Source organism: Tupaia chinensis, unplaced genomic scaffold (genome assembly GCF_000334495.1).
Source record: "Tupaia chinensis unplaced genomic scaffold, TupChi_1.0 Scaffold000023_1, whole genome shotgun sequence".
Classification (NCBI taxonomy): Eukaryota; Metazoa; Chordata; class Mammalia; order Scandentia; family Tupaiidae; genus Tupaia; species Tupaia belangeri.
Window position 1 is genome coordinate 2,800,579 of NW_006159453.1, and position 19,249 is coordinate 2,819,827.

Genomic DNA, 19,249 nt, shown 5'->3' on the forward strand with positions numbered 1-19,249 from the left:
GCTGAACCATTCCAGTTCCCTGTTATGTAAGATAACTCTGCACGTTGAATGGTCTTTGCTTTTAGTTTTTCTCTATCTTGAGACAAGTTCACATGTTTATGATCTGAGCACATTGATTTTATGTTTGCCAAACCTTCAAACATTTGAAGATTATTAATTGTAGGGGCTAAACATACCAAGTTGTCTCTTCATTTCATTATGGGGCATGGTTTTAGAGTCAACCTCGTGCTTGATAGCCTTATAAATAAATGTTCTGTATTTTTTTATTGTTTCTACTCAATGTGACATCCAGAACAGAATCCTATTTGGATAACTTGGTTATGTAGTATACTTTGTCTTCTTTTAAATTGTGCACTGAGTAAGATAAGTATATAGTTTGTACATTGCTTGTAGTTCTAGATGTTGGGTCATCAGAAAAGTCATGACTAATTTTTGCATAGAAAAACAGAAAAAAATATGATTTTTCCGATGACTATATATATATGAATATATAGGCTTAAATACTGCAGTAATTTTAGGAGTAGTATTTCAGTTAATTAAGATTTGTTTTGCAATTAGAATGACAGTTGTGAATTTTTTTTTCCTTCTTGACCCAGTCTCTCATCTTACTAACTGAAGTTGTCATGTGTTCTGAAGGATAATTTAAATGAACATAGGATTTGTGAAAACCCGACAAATCCTAACTGTAACTCAGCTAGTAGGCAGCACTATAATTTATGTATAACTGTGTAATATAGTTATTAATGAACTAATAGAATGAAAGCAAATTTTACTATATTTTTGTGTGAAATTATACTGCATGACAAAGGTTGGCATTATGAGTATCCACAAAATGTTAACCTACTTGTAATAAATACACTTAATAATGTACATAAAAGAATGAAATTAGGCTAACTTTCTATCAAAAAAAGAATTATTCATGAACAGAAAGTGGACAGCATAGATTTGATGACAGGAAGGTTGTATCTAATCTGAATTACTGAGTGACCTGGGAAGCTTGCTCAGAGGGATTACAGAATAATTATGTTAATATGCAATTATCACCTCATTTCTTCTGTAGTAACCTCAAGATGTAGTGTAGTGAGGGTGTTATAGCAAGTGCTGATAGTTTGCAAAAATACTGATGTTTGAGATTTCTGAGACAATAAGTCTAGCTTGAGGCACATAAGTGATGATCTGTCATCTTGAAGACAGATCTGACCTTTGTACTTTTTTTAATGCTCACAGTATATAACTAGAGGCAGTTATAGCTGTAGAACTCATTATGATTTTCTAAACTCTGAAATATGTTTTATGTAGATTTAAATTTTCATTTGCAGCTTTTTTAGAAAGTGGAATTTTTTAGAGAACTTAAAATTCAGTTACGATAAAATTTTTGCAGTTAAATGATTAAATGGGAGAGGAATTAATAATGGCATCTACATATTATTTTAAAAGATCCTAATTAATATAGCAAATTTGTTGAATTCATTGAATTGAAATTTAGGGGTCCAAACAATATAGTATTATATTAGTTCATTTATTTTGTTTTACTTTATTCCCTTTTAAAGACTTAATAAATAATGCTTACCTTCAAATATGCCCCAAATTTGTTATATTAGGTTGTTGTGGGGAAAGTCATGATGTATTTTTCTGTTTTTCTATGCAAAAATGTGTCATGACATTGCTGACAACCCAGTAGTAACATAAACTGTCTCTGTTATTTATTGTGACTATATAAAGGTATTTGAGACTGTGTAGAATTGGCTTATTGGCCCAGATGCTTTCTTGCCAGGATGCCACATAACCCTCTGTGAACGTAGGGAAGTAGTTTTGATGTCAAAATCCTTAGTTCCGTCATACAGTGCAACATCTATGCGTCTTAAATACTGTTTTTAAGAAAAAAAATATTTGGAACATTTTATAGTTATATTCTAAAAATTCAGCCAGAAAAATTTTCAGTTGTCCCTAAAATACTAGCTTACTAAAGTCAATTTCATACAGCATATATTCTGATGCCATAGATTTAGTGCTAAGGAAGGTTTTCCACTTACCTGAAACATAAACATTTTATTTTTGAGTAGAGATAATGATTAAATTGGGGGCAAGCAAGTCATATTTCATTATGTAGATTTGAAGGAAAACTTTGATTGTTTTACAATCTCATTTTATATTTTAACAATATTTAATTTGATTTTTCTTTTTTACTGGATGCGTTTTGTAGATAAAATACGTTTTGAACATTTTTTATTACATTCAGAACAGTTTGATATCTTCAAAATTACGAAAAACTCTTATAAAACCATTCGAATAATGAGGATGCAGTCTCCAAGCTCCACGCGACATGATATTCTCATTCGTAACCCTGCTGTTCAGGGGGTACCAATGAAGTTGCTTTAAATGGGAAGCGTCTGTTCCATCTCTGAACCTCTAACACCAGAACAGATGGGTAGAACATACAACATGGAAGGTTTTACCTCAGAGGTGGTAACAGAGAAGCCACTCATTAACACTGAATTTACCACTTCGTTAGCAACGTTGCTTCCTGTTGAGAAAAGCTAATATAGGCTTTCAAATCGACTAAGCATATATTTGTCTACTTCTGTGATGATAATAAGTGGGAACACAAAGTAACTGTCTTTCAAGCTAGCTTTTAAAAATTGTGTTCATTTCAGTTTTAGAGATTGTTGCTATTGAGGCCTTTTACTTTTTCTATCTCGTTTAATGAGAACTATCAAGAATGGGTAATGGTAAACATCAAGGCTTGCTTTTCTTTTCATTGACATTTGCACACTCCTTCCTAACACATGTTTATGTGCTGCCCATTTTTAACTTCTGTGTATGTGATGTAGAGACTCCTGCTGGGTGCTGCATTAGCACCATTTTGGGGTGATATCGTTGAATATGATCTTATTGGGAGTCTATTTTTATTACTGTGGAAGTTTGCCAGTCTCAAAACAGAATTCTAAAATCTATGAGAGGCAGAAAAATGATTGTTGGTGTAAATAACAGTGCCAAAGAAAGATATTTGTAATATTTGATATATTAAATAACACATTTTGAGGAAAGGATATGGCCATATTTTAAGTACTTGTTCTCAAACAAGAAAAAGGTTATTTATTTAGCTAGATTTAATATTTTATAAAACATGAAATTGGTACTATAAAGGATAATAGAAATATTGAATTTTATTGAAAATGATTTAATTTCTAAATATTAGATCGTAAGGCCCTGCTGTCCTAAAATAGTATTACTTTTTATCAAATTTAAAATACAATATGAAGACTTTTTCCTTTACCTGAGAGCAGAACTTTGTCTGTTTAGACTGTTTACTACTATATCCCTAATACTATAAAGCAGTGCCTGGCATATAGTAAGGGCTCAATAAGTATTTGAAGAGTGAGTAAGTTGCATTTATTGTTACGTACAAAAGGAAAAAAACAGAAAAGTTTATGCTAATACTTCAAATAGTTAAGACTTAGAGTTGTCACATAGCTGGTTCTTTACATTGTCCATGAGAATTAATGGGATATTTTGAGCACCTTGCTATAATTGCTGAGTCAAGATATCACAAACATAAAATTTGAATTGTTCGGATGAGGTATCCACATTCTATAGTAAGAATATCTTTCTTTTTATACTTAAGGGACTTTTATTTTGATTTTGCAGTTGTGTTTTTATTCATTCAACATATGTTCAGGTGTTTATTTAAACTGATATTGTCTAAGCATCTCTGCTAGGTTCTAGAAATATGATTGCATATGACTAGGTTCAAGTTTTGTCCTCAAAGAGCTTATACTCTTCCAAGAAGACAGGCAGTTCCAGTACAATGAGGTCATTTTTAAGTGCAGTATAAGGATGGGCTTCAAGGGAAATCTAGTAGAGATAGTCATTACAGCCATGGAATAAATGTCTCTCAGACATTCAGAAGTCTCTGTTTTTCCCTAAAATATTGTGTTCTCTTCTCATTATGATTAAATATACTATCAAAAATACCTAGAACATTTTAATCTACATTTTACAGGAAATAAATTAAAAATATATATTTATAATGTTTCCTTGTAAAATTTTTTAGGCCATTGCACTATGCTGTCAGATTATAAAAGGGATAACTGCTTTAAAAAATTCCTAGAATTTGGAGGCCCAGGGTATGGAAGTGTAACATATAAAAATAAAATAAAGCTTTATTAATTTTTTCTTTGGTGAAGTTAAATTTAGAAATAAGGATAATTTGAATAAGGATTGAATAAAACCCCACAAATAGAGCATTATTAAAATTAGTATAATTTTAGAAGAATGCTAAACATTTTAAGAGCACAGCAGTCATAGATACTTTTAAAAATTAAAATTACAGGGACCAGCAGATGGCATAATGGTTAAATTGCTGGACTTCCACATACTCGATTGTTGTTCGAGTCCCAGACCTGACGGCTTAAAACTGACACCTGGCACACGCGTATGCATGCCCAAAATCCCAAGAGGAGAACGGAGGAGATGGGATTGCAGTGTGGCCATCATCCCCTGAGGGTTTCTGTCTCTCTCTGTCTCTCTGGCGAGGACATGTGTCATATAGCAAAAATCTCTCTTAAAAAAATTAAAATGATTATTTGTACATAAACCACTGATAGTTATAGCAAAAGTATTCACTCAAATGAAGGTCTTTACTGGGTAGTGTTTTATAACCTTCTTCCAGGATTGAACTTTTAAGTTACAAAACTTTTTTGTGTGTGTGCATTGTTAAATAATTTTTTTTTTTTTGGAGAGATTTTTTGCTATAGGGCGCGTGTGCTCGCCAGACAGAGAGAGACATAGAGATGGAAAGCGAGAAATCACCCCATGGAGGGGATGGTCACGCCTCAATCCCTTCTCCTCCATTCTCCACTCGGGATCTTGGGCACGCATGCCCAGGCGCCCGGCGTGAGTTTTAAGCCACCAGATCTGGGATGTGAACCATGGTCGACTACGTGGGAATCCAGAGACATAGCCATTACGCTAACTGCTGGTTCCCCAGTGTTAAATAATTTAAATTATTCTCTAGTACAGTCATCACTATCCCAGTCTTAAGTGAAATAATTTTATTAGCAACAGATTTAAGAGATTTTAATTATTAATATTACATGTGTATATGTATGTATGTGTGTATGTGTTGTTTTACCCTAGACATTTTGTATATATGCATTATTGAATCATTGTTGGTAACTAGCATGAAAAACAATATTAAAACTTATGAGATTCTTTTTGTTTTTTTAAGAGAGATTTTTGCTATAGGTCATGTATGTTCATCTGAGAGACAGAGAGAGACAGACAGAAAGCGAGAAATCACTCCCCCGGGGGGCATGGCCACACTGCAATCCCATCTCCTCCATTCTTCTCTCAGGGTTTTGGGCATGCACAGATTCACGCACACGCACCAGGCTTGAGTTTTAATCATCCGGGTCCAGGACTTGAACTACCAGTGACTACATGGGAGTCCAGCAACGTAAACATTATGCCATCTGCTGGTCCCTCTGTAATTCTTTTTAAAAGTATTGCTTCATTTTTTTTAAAGGTTTTAGGATTTCAATATAAAACAATAGAAAATTAAACTAATAAAAATGTGTGCTTTCAACTCTTCATACATTCTAATAGCATTTTTTCTTTCATGTAAATCTAATTTTTTGTTTCCATTTTCTAGACTAAATGTGTTAAATGGGCTTGCCAACAATATGGATGATTTGAAGATAAACACCGATATTACTGGTGCTAAAGAAGAACTCCTAGATGACAACAGTTTTATCTCAGAGAAAGAGAGTGGAGTTCATAAACCAAAAGATTGTCAAACATCATTTCAGAAAAACAATACATTGACTCTGCCTGAAGAACTGTCAAAGGACAAATCTGAAAAAGCCTTAAGTGGAGGCCAGTCTTCTTTATTTATACATGCTGGTGCTCCTTCTGTTTCTAGTGAAAACTTGATCTTGCCTAAAGCAGCTGCTGTTAATGGACCAGTTTCACACTCCTCCTTAACTAAGACTTACAATATGAATAAAGGCAGTGTTTCATTAACCACTGGACAGCCTGTGGATCAACCAACAACAGAGTCTTGTTCAACTTTGAAGGCAGCAGCTGATCTTCAGCTGTCTACACCACAGAAAGGGAGTCAACACCAAGTTTTATTTTTGTTATCAGATGTAGCACATGCTGAGAATCCAACCCATTCCATTAAAAAACTTCCTACCTCTGCTTCAGTTGGTTGTGACATTCAGAATTCAGTAGGGAGTAGCATAAAGTCAGATAGCACTTTAATAGATCAAGTGGAGGTGGGTGAAGATAGTGAAGATTTACTGGTAAAAGATGATAGTGTCAGTACATTAACAGGAATTTCCTCAGGTACAGATGAATTTAGGTCAGAAAATGATGCAAACTGGGATCCCCAAAAAGAGTTTATTCAGTTTCTTATGACTAATGAAGAAACTGTGGACAAAGCTCCAGTTCATTCTAAAGTAGGTTTAGAAAAAAAAAGAAAGCGAAAAATGGATGTAAGCAAGATAACTCGTTATACTGAGGATTGCTTTAGTGATTCTAATTGTGTACCCAATAAATCAAAAATGCTAGAAGTAGACTTTCTGGAACAGAATGAAGAGCTACAAGCAATAGATTCACCGAAATATACATTATCAAAAGTGAAGCCTGAATCAACTGATGAAGACTTGGAATCTGTGGATGGTTTTCAACATTTAATTTATAATCCAGATAAGTGTGGAGAAGACAGTTCCCCTGTTCATACTAGCACTTTTCTTTCAAATACTTTAAAAAAAAAATGTGAAGAGAGTGATTCTGAGTCACCTGCAACTTTCAGTGCTGAAGAGCCATCATTCTACCCCTGTGCTAAGTGCAATGAGAATTTTAGGGAGAAAAAGCATCTCCACAGGCATATGATGTATCATTTAGATGGGAATAGTCACTTTCGCCATCTCAATGTCCCAAGGCCATATGCTTGTAGAGAATGTGGACGGACATTTCGTGACCGCAACTCACTTTTAAAACATATGATTATTCACCAGGAAAGAAGACAAAAGCTCATGGAGGAAATCCGTGAATTGAAAGAACTTCAGGATGAAGGAAGAAGTGCACGATTACAGTGTCCTCAGTGTGTATTTGGTACCAATTGTCCTAAAACATTTGTGCAACATGCTAAAACTCATGAAAAAGGTAAAGGGTACTACTGCTGTGAAGAGTGTAATTTTATGGCAGTGACAGAAAATGAGTTAGAATGCCATCGAGGCATTGCCCATGGAGCACTGGTAAAATGCCCTGTGGTGAGTTCTGATACAGGCCAGAGAAAAACACAAAAAAAGACTTTTATGAAAGACTCTGTTATAGGATCATCCACAAAGTCAGCTCCTTACATGTGTAAGACGTGTCCTTTTACTTCTTCAGCCAGAAGTATTTTAAAAAAGCACATGGAGTACTTGCATTAATCACCATGCATTGATTCATTTGATAATCCTCTTGGGCTTGATTAAAGAAAAAGCGACATCCTTGAAGAACCTATAGATATCGACAGCACTAAGCCATTAATGAAACAGCAGTCAACCACATTTCCAAAGAACTCTGTTTTAAAACAAGATGTAAAGCGAGCATTTGGATCATCATCACAGCCAGGTGATTTTTCAAAGTTCCATAGGCCACACCGAATACAGAAAGCTCGAAAAAGCATTGCCCAGTCAGGTGTAAACATGTGCAATCAAAACAACTCTTCTCATAAGACTGTTATTATTAAAAACAGCATTGACCAAAAACCTAAATATTTCCATCATGCAGCAAAAGAAAAATCGAATGCCAAGGCAAATAGCAACTATTTATGTAGACACAAATATGAAAACTACAGGATGATTAAAAAAATCAGGGGGCTCATACCCTCTGCATTCCAAAAAAGAATCTAGTTCATTAAATTCTTTACATCTGTTTTCATCATCAAGTAATTCTCGCAACAATAGTTTTATTTCAGACCCTCATAACCCTGACACCAAAAGGCCAGAAAGCTTCAAAGACCATAGACGTGTAGCTGTAAAGAGAGTAATTAAGGAATCTAAGAAGGAAAGTTCTGTTGAAGGAGAAGATTTGGATACCTATCCTGATTTTTTACATAAAATGACTGTTGTTGTTTTGCAAAAACTTAATTCTGCTGAAAAGAAAGATAGTTATGAAACAGAAGATGAAAGCTCCTGGGATAATGTTGAACTAGGTGACTACACTACACATGCCATAGAAGATGAAACTTACAGTGATATTAATCAAGAACATGTAAACTTATTTCCTTTATTTAAAAGCAAAGTAGAAAGTCAAGAGCCTGAAGAAAATGCTGCCCTTAGTTATGATCAAAATGATGGCTTTTATTTTGAATATTATGAAGATGCTGGAACTAATAATTTCTTGCATGAGATACATGATCCTCAGCATTTAGAAAATGCAGAAACTTCATTGTCAAAGCATGGTTCTGTTTTTCACTGGACTGATTTGTCTCTTGAGAAGAAATCTTGTCCTTACTGCCCAGCAACATTTGAAACAGGTGTTGGGTTGTCAAATCACGTCCGGGGACATCTTCACAGAGCAGGATTAAGCTATGAAGCTCGTCATGTTGTATCACCAGAACAAATAGCCACAAGTGACAAAATGCAACATTTTAAAAGAACTGGCACAGGGACACCTGTTAAGCGAGTTAGAAAAGGTAAGTTCTCATGGTAATGAGTATGTATGCAAATTCAGACGGTTTAAAAGTTTGGTGTGGATTTGGTCTATATTTAGAATCCCGTCATTTCATATTTCAAAGTTAATTCATTTTAGGGTGGTCAGTTTATTAAAAAATATTCTGATATTACTCTTAACAAATTTCTTTTAGCTATAGAGAAATCTGAAACCACTTCTGAACACACTTGTCAGCTCTGTGGTGGTTGGTTTGATACTAAAATTGGGTTATCAAATCATGTTAGAGGCCACCTGAAAAGACTTGGAAAGACCAAATGGGATGCTCACAAATCTCCAATCTGTGTTCTGAATGAGATGATGCAAAATGAAGAAAAATATGAAAAAATCTTAAAGGCATTGAACAGTCGTCGTATTATTCCCAGACCATTTGTAGCTCAAAAACTTGCATCAAGTGATGACTTTCTATCTCAAAATGTAATACCTCTTGAAGCATACCGTAATGGCCTAAAGACTGAAGCTCTGTCAGTGTCTGCATCAGAGGAAGAAGGGCTGAATTTCTTAAATGAATATGATGAAACAAAACCAGAACTGCCCAGTGGAAAAAAGAATCAGTCTCTCACTCTGATAGAACTTCTTAAAAATAAAAGGATGGGTGAAGAAAGGAATTCTGCTATTTCTCCTCAAAAGATGCATAATCAGACAGCAAGAAAGAGATTTGTTCAGAAATGTGTTCTTCCATTAAGTGAAGACAGTCCATTGATGTATCAACCACAAAAAATGGACTTGACTATGCACTCAGGTAAGAGGACATTTATGACAATCTCGTCATTTATAATTTAAACATTTTAGTTATGCTTCCTTTAATGGGATATTTGTGGAAAACACTTTCTCAGAATCATCTTATTTAAGCTGCTTTTTAGCAGAGCACAGATTGGTTATTCTACTGTCATTTCTATATAACACATCCATTGATGTTCATCAGCACTGATATGCCTCATTTCTTGGTCTGAATGTGAGGTGAGAACAAAGGCAAAAGCAAACCATAAAAACAAACAAATGAAAAGCTGCTCTGTAAAAGGAATTTGCTGCGGCTAGAGGATGGTTATGGACGGGAGGTTGACATTGTTCAAAAGCATAACTTTGCCATGTAGGCAAACCTCTGTTGTATTTTTGCTAGTGCTCCAAAATGATAATGTTTTAAAGATTTAGCTATTGATATTTTTTTTCCCCACTGCGTAGTTAAAACAGACTTTTTAAATGGAATGGTTTGGTGGTTGGTGTGTGCTGTGATTAACTCAAGTTCCTCATTGTACTGTGGGGTAGTTTGGTTTTAGAGAACTGTTGTGAGTATAAAACGTTTGTTTGGTATTTTAGATTCTCCAGTGGTGTTCTGATGGAACAGATGATTTAGCTTAGTGTTTGTGCGCCAGTAGTTTTTTCCTTTTCCTAGGAGACCTTTATATGTTTTGGCAAGTGATATAGCAGATAAAATAGCTAAACTTTATTTGGTATTGTTAAGTCTGGTTTGTACTTAGGCACTGGAAAAGTTTTGTGTCTTTAAAGTTTTCTCTTGGAGGTTAAGAATGCTCAAGTTTTATTTAGTCTTATAGAGTCCTAAGTTGAACGAATGTGTCTAAGTGACTTGCCAGTGGATTAATAATGAATAAAATTGCTGTAATTTTTTGTTTGTTTGTTTATTTTGGGCAGACATTGAGATATTTCAGTATTTGTAGTGGAGTTTCAATTTAAGGAAAGATGACCTTGTACTGTAAGTGGTTTGAAAAACAGTCTATCTTGTACGGGCTTGTGGATAATAATATACCTTTTTTGTACAAAGAATTTTTCAAAGTTAATAGCTTTTAGTATTTTTAGAAGTATAAAATGTAGGGAAGCTGTGTTAGCTATGTTGATCAAGGGTAGTATACTTACAAGAATGAAAGCATATTTGTGATTATCATGTGATTTATATTGAAGAAACCAATTGAAACATGTTGGGGGAGTGAGGGTTGTCTGAGAAGTTAGGAGTTCATTGTTTCAACATGTTTTCTTTCCTGCAATTACTAAGATGTTAGCTTGTTGATCATTTATTTAGCACAAAGATTTTAGCAAAAAACTTCAAATCATTAACTTTCATTATTGATTGCGCATTCAGAGTAATGAACATAAAATGCCCTGAATAAAATGTTGTGTCTAACAGCTGTTCAGTGGTGTGTTTTACCACCTTTTCTCCCAGCCTTCATCAGAAAGCCTAATTTAGTATTGAGCCTTTTACGGTTTTGTGGGTAAAACACTTTAATTACCACTTTGTCAACTAGACTCTTAAATTCTTTTTATTGGTAATGTTGTAAGCTTTGAAACTTCTCAACAGAACTGTGCTATTCAAATCACAGGATTGTATTTTAGTAGGTTTTAGAAGTGATCTGCGTAACACAGAAATCTGCAAGAAAGTGATAATAGGTGTTAAATCCAGAGGAGTTCAGAGGTTCAAGTCATTCCCTTCTACCTTTCCAAAGAGCACAGGTCGGCTCTAAATACTAACTACGAACTAATAAGAGTTAACTTAATTCCCCCTCCTTATTTTAAGTTAAGCTAATTCAATGAAACGTTTTCTAAACCATCTTTATTGTGGTACTTTTCTACACACTTTACGCTAAGAAAATTTCACTTTTTGAAGTGAGAACTGGATTATAGTTTTCTTTTGAATGATAGGTATGCCTGTGAAGCTTAGAACATGTGTGCATTGCAATACGACGTTTACAAGTGCTGTTAGCCTGTCCAACCACTTACGCGCTTATGCACGAAAGAAGAGTGCTGGACTTTTGACTGGTACAGGTATGTTTGAACAGATATCACAGCAAGTCTGTTTGATACAATACACTTTTTTTTCTCACCAGACTGGTGCTAATTCAGATAATATTTATAGCTTTCTTTAGTAAGCAGCAGCTGAGTCTGAATACACATTAAACTTCAGCAACTTGTAAACTGTTAGGTGTAAATTCGAGCACGTTATTTTTTTCATTTGATTCTTATTGACTAGATTTGGGATTAAAAAAAAATAACCCAGTAGAGGTGTGGAACTTTCAAGTCTACATTAATTCTATTGATTTTTAAATTATACTATTTTGATTTTTTAAATTTATTTTTGTTAGTAGATTTTAGTAAGATACCTCTCTGTGGTTAAAAAAAAAAGATTACATTTCTAGCTTGAGGAAATGCTTTATTAAGAAACTTTAAATACGTAAGATTGATTACTAAACTAAACAAACTCTATTGAGTTTCATTAGTTTATAGATCAGCTCTTTGAAGGGGCAAGCCTTAATAATGGCCCAGGCTGACAACTGAATAGATTTTTCTTTTAATGCCCCAAAACAATATTGAGGATTAATAAATATAACTGCACGTATGTGTTAACATGCACATTTCTGTGTTATTTTTGGTTGGCTAGCCCAACCTTGCAGATATCTCTTCATACTGCTCATCTATGAAAATTTTATTAACTTACTCATATGTAATATGCTTCTTATACCCTGCAAAATGCTTTGCTCTTTCATTTGTATTCTTTCAAGCTACCCTGCTTCAGCAAATCCCATTTCTGTCACATCTTAAAATATACTCTTTTCTAAATAGATCTATGTAAATCCTTTTGCCTAAAATTCTTTTTCCGGTCTTTATTTCTCTTGCTCTTTTAGATTACTGCCTTCTGCTTTCTTGTAGTTATTGTTTTCCCAACTTTTTTGTTCTTCATGTCCTATAACTTATATTCAATATGTTCTTGCTGCCAAAGAAACACTTGTGTTCATACTGGTGTCTTTCTTCTGCTTCTTTGCTTTATTTCTTGACTTGATACACAAGTGATCAGGGATGACTGTTGACCATTTTTGTTGAAGGGAGAGAAGTAGAGCAGTTTTTATTGTACTGCATTAATCTACCTACTGTGAATCTATAATTTTACATACCCACTTTCTTAAGACTCTATAAGTACAGACATCAGAGGTGGGAGGCAAAGGAAAATAAGAGACGGTAGAAGTGAGAAATTATCATTACTGTTAACATCATAGCCACTAACCTTTCTTGAACACTGACTATATGTTGGGCACCGTGCTAGGCGATTTTTGTGTATAACATATAATTTCGCATCAGCCATATTTGTTATAGGTATTATAATTTCATTTTACAGGAAACTTGGGCTTAGAGAACTTAAGCTATTTGCCCAAACTTAGTTATTAATAGCAAAGTGAAAATCCGAATCAAGGCTGTTTTCCCCTAGATCTCTGTTTTTAGTCACTATTTTCTACCATATACCTGGGTTGTGTTTTCTGTTTTTCTTTTTTTAATTTACTGTTGGGCTCATGCATGCTTACCAGAGAGAGAGAGAGGTAGGAGAAGTGGGAAAGAAACTGTGGTCACATCACAGTCCCTTCTCCTCCATTCTCCTCCGTCCTCATCTTGGGAGTTTGGGCATGCATATACATATGCCTAGTATGTTTTTAGAACTGCCAGGTCTGGGACTGAAACTGCATAATTGTGCATGTCAGATCCAGCCACCTTAACCACCATGCCACTGACTGGCACCACAGTAGATTTTCTTGTTGGATGTCTTATTTTAGAATAAAGGCTAATAAATTCTAAAATGCAGTTGGGTTTAAGGTGTGGAGTATTCTGGTGAAGACTTAATAAATGAGAGACTAATTAGAAAGAACAGGGACCCAAGAAATAGTTTGGTTTAGATTAAACTTGGGAAAACTCAAGAAAATGTTTGATAATGACTATTCAAGCAGATTTTGCAAATAGTCAACAAGGCAAGATCTTTCAAGTCCAGATTTTATTAGTCTATTTAAAACAAAATGTTTTTGTCTCATTTAAAAATCCTTCAGGACGTAGAATCAATGGTTTGTTTAGAAATATCTGGTATTGGGACCAGCAGGTTGTGTAGTGGTTAAGGCTCTGGACTCCTGTGTGGTCAACTGCAGTTTGGGTCCCAGACCCATTGGCCTGAAACTCATGCTAGGGGTGTGTGTGTGTGTGTGTGTGTGTGTGTGTGTGTGTGCGTGTGCGCGCCCAAAATCCTGAGAAGGAGAATGGAGAAGAGGTTGAGGCGTGGCTATCTCCCCTGGGGGATGATTTCTCGCTTTTGATCTCTCTGTCTCTCTGGTGAGCGCACATACCCTAGAACAAAAATCTCTTAAGGTGAAAAAATAAAAAAAAGAAATAGCTAGTATTAAATCTCTACTAATATTATCTAAAAATTTCATTTATCAGAGAGAAAAGTAATATGTATGAAATGGGATATATTCTAAACCATCAAGAAAAGAGAGAGTATTGTTTTTAAAATATCATTAACAAATACTAATCAAAATGTCAGAGGGCTAGAAAATGTAGCAGGTATTTGGCAGGCTTTTATAAAGAAAAATAAAATGAAGAGCTAAAGAAAACCTTGAGTAATGGTTTTCACACACCCAGTACCCACTTCTGAGAGACAAAAAACTATGCCTCCTTTCCTTATAAATTCTGAATTTTTAAAAAAATTTTTATCTTGAAAAGTAGAGCAGAATAGGTGTATTTGCTGCTTATCCATACCATCTGATTTATTAATTTTTTTTGTTTTCCAAATAGACTTCTACATTTTATTTATAAACTCCACTTATATATTATTTTATTCTATATCTCTGGTGTAAAGTAGGGTCACTCGGTGCCAGCAGGTGGCATAGTGGTTAAGGTGCTAAACTCCCATGTGGCCGACCACAGTTCAAGTCCTGGACCTAGCGGCTTGGAAATCACACCAGGTACTTGTGTGTACGCGTATGCCCAAAATCCCAAGAGAAAAATGGAAGAGAAGGGATTGCAGCATCGCCATCACCCCTAGGGGGTGATTTCTTACTTTCCCTCTCACTGTCGCTGTCTCTCTCCAGCGAGCATGCAAAAACCTTAAAAAAAAAAAAAGCAGTGGTCTAACCTGGTGGTCCTAGAAGTTTCTATATTATAAGGAATTCACCAATTCACATGAGTAACAAGCATCATTTCTCACGAATATATATCTTCTGATTAATAAATTACAAATTTATTTTTATAACACCTAACTAAATATATCACAAAACTGAAGCAATATAAAAGGAAACTAGGAATAAAGCCTCCATAAGGCTACTTATCCCTAGTTTGGGCAGGTTTCATTCATGTGGTTTTGAAATTGGGTATCCACTCTTGAAGAAAATGCTCAGAGAGTCCTAGATTAAATGGTAGAGATAAAAGCCCATTTGTTTACCTGTGATAGAATTCACTTTCAAGCCTTCTTAAGAAGTCACCAGCTCTTAGAATAGCTTCTGGCCTCTTCTCTAGAACTAGTGACATTTTGAGGAAGAAATATTCCTTCTAACTTAATCTCTCTCCAGTTAGCGTGAATAGACTGAAAAGAATACTCTTGTTACTGTTAATAATTATAACTATTTTAGCCTTGTTGTCCCAACAGAGTCATAATTTTCTCAAAATATTTACTGATGACTCAAACACTTCTAATTTGACAGTTCTCATATTTTTTGAGTCACTTACCTCTGAGAATTTTATGAAAGCTATGGACCCGCCTTCCAAAAATATGCACTTATTCATCCATAGAGAAAAGAATTTTTATAAATAAGCTTTGCATATATCCTGAAGGCTGTCATCCACGGACTCTTCCTCTGGTGGAAAATCAGAAATGAGAGATGCCAAAATAGCATGGATTAGAAAAAACAGAACTAGGAATCAGGAGCACTTAGAAATTTTTTTAAGCATAGAAGATTTTAAGCATCTGTGAGAACTGTGCAACATTAAAACTAATTCCAAGGTAACAAGTGTAAATTAAAAATAATCTTCCTTGGGGCCAGCAGTTGGCATGGTGGTTAAGAGTGCTGTACTCGCACATGGCCAACCAACTGAGCCCCGAACCTAGCGGCTTACTTTCTCACTTTCCCTTTCTCTCTCACTCTGTCCCTCTCTGGTCAAATTAAAATAGGTAAATAAATAAATAAATAAATAAAGTTAAATAAAAGAATTGATGGTATATATGAATATATATGTGTATATATATTTAGTAATAGAAACTAACCAGGAGAGTAGAAAAATTCAGAATTGAAGACTTGGAAGAGGTAACTATGCTTGGGAATGTTAAATTGTCAAAAATGAATACTTTTTACACATTAAAATTTGCCCATAATGGGGCCAGCAGGTGGCATGGTGCTTAAGGTGCTGGATTCCCATATTGCCAACTGCGGTTTAAATCCTGGTGGCTTGAAAATCATGCCAGGCATATGTGTGTTTCCCAAATCCCAAGAGGTGAATGGAGAAGAAGAGATTGCAGTGTGACCATCTCCTCTGGAGGCTGATTTCTCACTTTCAGAGATAATTTCTCTCTCTCTCTTTGTCAAGCAAGCACATGCCTCATATGGCAAAAACATTTTTTTTTAAATTGCCCATAATTGACCCAATTTGTAGTCCATTGGGTAGATTCAAATAAGTTGTTGGGACCAGCAGATGTGTAGTGGTTAAGGTGCTGAACTCCCATAAGGTCTATAACGATTTGAGTCCCAAACTCTGCAGCTTAAAACTCACACCAGGCACATGTGTAGATGTGCTCAAAATCCTGAGAGGAGACTGGGGGGTGATTTCTCATTTCTTCTCTGTCTCTCTGGCTAGAGAGACATACCCTATAGCAAAAACCTCTTTGACTAATTAATTAGTTAATTAAAAAGTATCTTATGTCTTTAATTGTAGGTAAGATATGAAACTTTTTCAATATCTAAAGAGACTTAATACCAAAGTGTTTACTTTATATACCATGTTATTCCTTTAAGAGAGACTTACTGTTCAGGAATTTATTCTAGTTGCTATAGACTGCACTATTGGTAGTAGCTTGCTTTCTTTTTTCTTTGCCTTTTTTTTTCTGTCAGATTTGTTCTATTTAGATTAATGTTTTACAGACTCATTCCATTTTTTTTTCCTGGCTTATCTTAATAAAACTATGTAGTTTTCATTAAAATCCAGAGAAAGGTTATGGTATCATTTCTATTCAAGGCTTTTGGGTTTTTTGTTTTAATTATTATTAAAACTTTTTGTGATGAAAAGTAATTAAATGATATCTTTTCCATAATGGAAATGTTGAGAACACAGTATTAATAAGTTATTGATTGAGAAACTATACATACTAATTTGACCTTGTCCAAACTGAGTAATTATGCCTCTTTTCTAAGTGTCCTAGGTTTGATGATAAATTATATGGTCATCCCAATTATTAAAATTTTTAGAACATTTAAAATTATTTAAGGTAAAGCATGTTCTACCAACCTAATCTGCAGATGGGAATTAAAAAGGTATTTTGAGGTCAAAGTAAGAGTGAAATTGAACAGGTAAGGAAAGGAAAATAAAGTCAGAGTGGAGAGAATGTTGTGAAAGAAGATAGATCCATAAGATGAAAGCACGTTTGCCTAGTACTTCTCTGTATAGTACATAGCATTCTGTTATGTCTTGAGAAGAAGAAAGAATAATGGTGCCACTCAACATTTTTGCTCAGACTCCATTTTACATCATGAGCCTGCATACAAACTCACATTAATATACACATGAAATCTCTTGCTCACTTACTCACTTGAATTGAGTGTGATGTACTCTAATAATTTTATTATTTTTCATTAAAAATTAATGCTATTTATGATCCAGTGAATTGATTTACTACCCACTAAGAAGTCACCACTCAAAGATTGAGGACTATTACTGACTAGAACCAACAAAAAGAAGTATGTAGAAATTATAACAGTTCTGTGACAGCCTGTGGATTTTATTTACTCTTTCAGCTTTTAGCTGTAGATCATAGTTTTAAAATCAAATGCTGAACTTTGGGATTTAAGGTTAATTATACTTTCTGGTTACTTATTTAAAGTGAATGCAAGAAAAACATTTTTACATACACAAATACATTTTGGAGGATTTTCACTTCATTATCTTCAGAACACTTCCTTCCTAATGTTTTGGAAGTATAACACAACTGCAGCAACAAATGATTCACACATCATGATTGACTTTTCTGATGAGAAAAAATTAACAAATTGGTACTAGAACTTCCATCAATACCACTACTTCAGTATATCTATTTACATGTTTTAAGTCGGCATTTAATTTTTTTATACCATCCAGTTTGTTTTGCATGTTATTAAATAGGGTGTGTGTGTGTGTGTGTGTGTGTGTGTGTGTTGCCTGTTTTCTGCTTTAATGATGTAATTGGCCATAGAGAGGCTACAACAAGTGCTAATGAACATATACAGTACCAGGTGCTGAGTGGGTTTTGAAACCACTAGAAAAGTCATTCAGATATATCATGAAAAGTGTTACAGGAGCTCCTTCTGCTGTGATTAAAAAAATAAAGGTAGCGTGAAACGGTGCAATATGCATTAAAGTACTTTTCCTTTCATGAGTGTCTCTTTAGTGTCCTTTTAAAAATTATTATAAATTGCATATTCAAGAAATTGCGTACTTTTACAGTGATTCATTCAGCCTGAAAGAATATAAATAGAATGGAGCCAGACAGTGGGGCATTGGTAATGCTGCTGGACCCATGTCAGAAGATACTAGATTTGTACCCTGGGGCATCCCTGTACACACCAGAAGTGTGCTTGTGCCCATGATCCAGGCTGACTAAGACTGGGGATGGATCACAGCATGAAGACCTCAGGGGCCTCTTTCACTCTCGCTGTCTCTAAAAAATAAATAAATAAATAAACTTAAAAAAAAAAAAAAAAAAGAAAGTTTTGATCTTAATAAGATTAAACTTTAATGGAGCAAACCAGTTTCTATTGAAAAGAGATACCTTAGTACGTTCTGCAGAGTGGGCTGTGTGGGGATTAAGTGAAAAGTGCGATATGTGTCTCGTCTCTGCCATCAGAGTTTAGGAAAATACCAAAATTAGAAAAATGTGCAAGATATTATAGTATACAGTTAAATGGCATCTTGGCTGTGAGTGCAGGAAGAGTTGAGGTTGTTTATTTTAGTGTAGGCTTTCTGTTGAGGGTAGCTACGGAGTAAGGGGCTCCTTTTTCCTGCTGCTTTTTACTACTTGTCTCATTATTAAGTAGAGTCTGTAAAGGAGAGAAAAGGAAAAAAATAAAAATAGTTAAATATTGGTGTGTTTTTTGTCATTATTTTATTTTACTTTTTTGGCTTATTATAGGGTATGTGTGTTTGCCAGAGAGAGAGAAAGTAAGAAATCACTCCCCCCCCACCCCATCACCTCCCTAACCCAGGGATGGTCATGTGGCAATCCTTTCTCCTCCAGTGTCCTCTCAGGATTTGGGGCTCACATGAAAACAGGCCTGGCATGTTTTTCAAGCAGCCACATCTAGGACTCAAACCATGCAGTTCGCCATGTGGGATCCAGTTTCCTTAATCGCCATGCTGCTTGCCTGGCCTTGTCATTATTTTTTAAATGTGAGAAAAAAAAAGAAAATTAGTATTCATAGAAGTTTTTCACTCATTCACCAAAAGATGAGTTCTTGTACCAGGGCCGAGCTTGTGTCTGAGAGGCTGTAATGAGCCTGTGTTCCAGCTATGTAGGCATATCCAT

General features: G+C 34.9%; 1 protein-coding gene and 1 long non-coding RNA gene across 2 annotated transcripts in view; one reads left to right on the top strand and one right to left on the bottom strand.

Moving 5' to 3' along the window:
- Positions 1–19,249, top strand: part of ZNF644 (zinc finger protein 644) — a 93,455-nt gene that overhangs the window by 60,888 nt on the left and 13,318 nt on the right. Inside the window, 3 exon segments of the mRNA XM_027770520.1 lie at positions 5,654–7,856; positions 7,858–8,689; positions 8,861–9,466. Of these exon segments, the coding sequence (XP_027626321.1) occupies positions 5,654–7,856; positions 7,858–8,689; positions 8,861–9,466 (3,641 nt within the window).
- LOC102493854 (uncharacterized) lies at positions 8,592–18,802 on the bottom strand. The gene is made up of 3 exons (XR_333219.2): positions 17,601–18,802; positions 15,211–15,338; positions 8,592–8,668 (listed from the first exon to the last, which is right to left on the bottom strand). It is a non-coding gene; the product is annotated as an uncharacterized LOC102493854 (long non-coding RNA).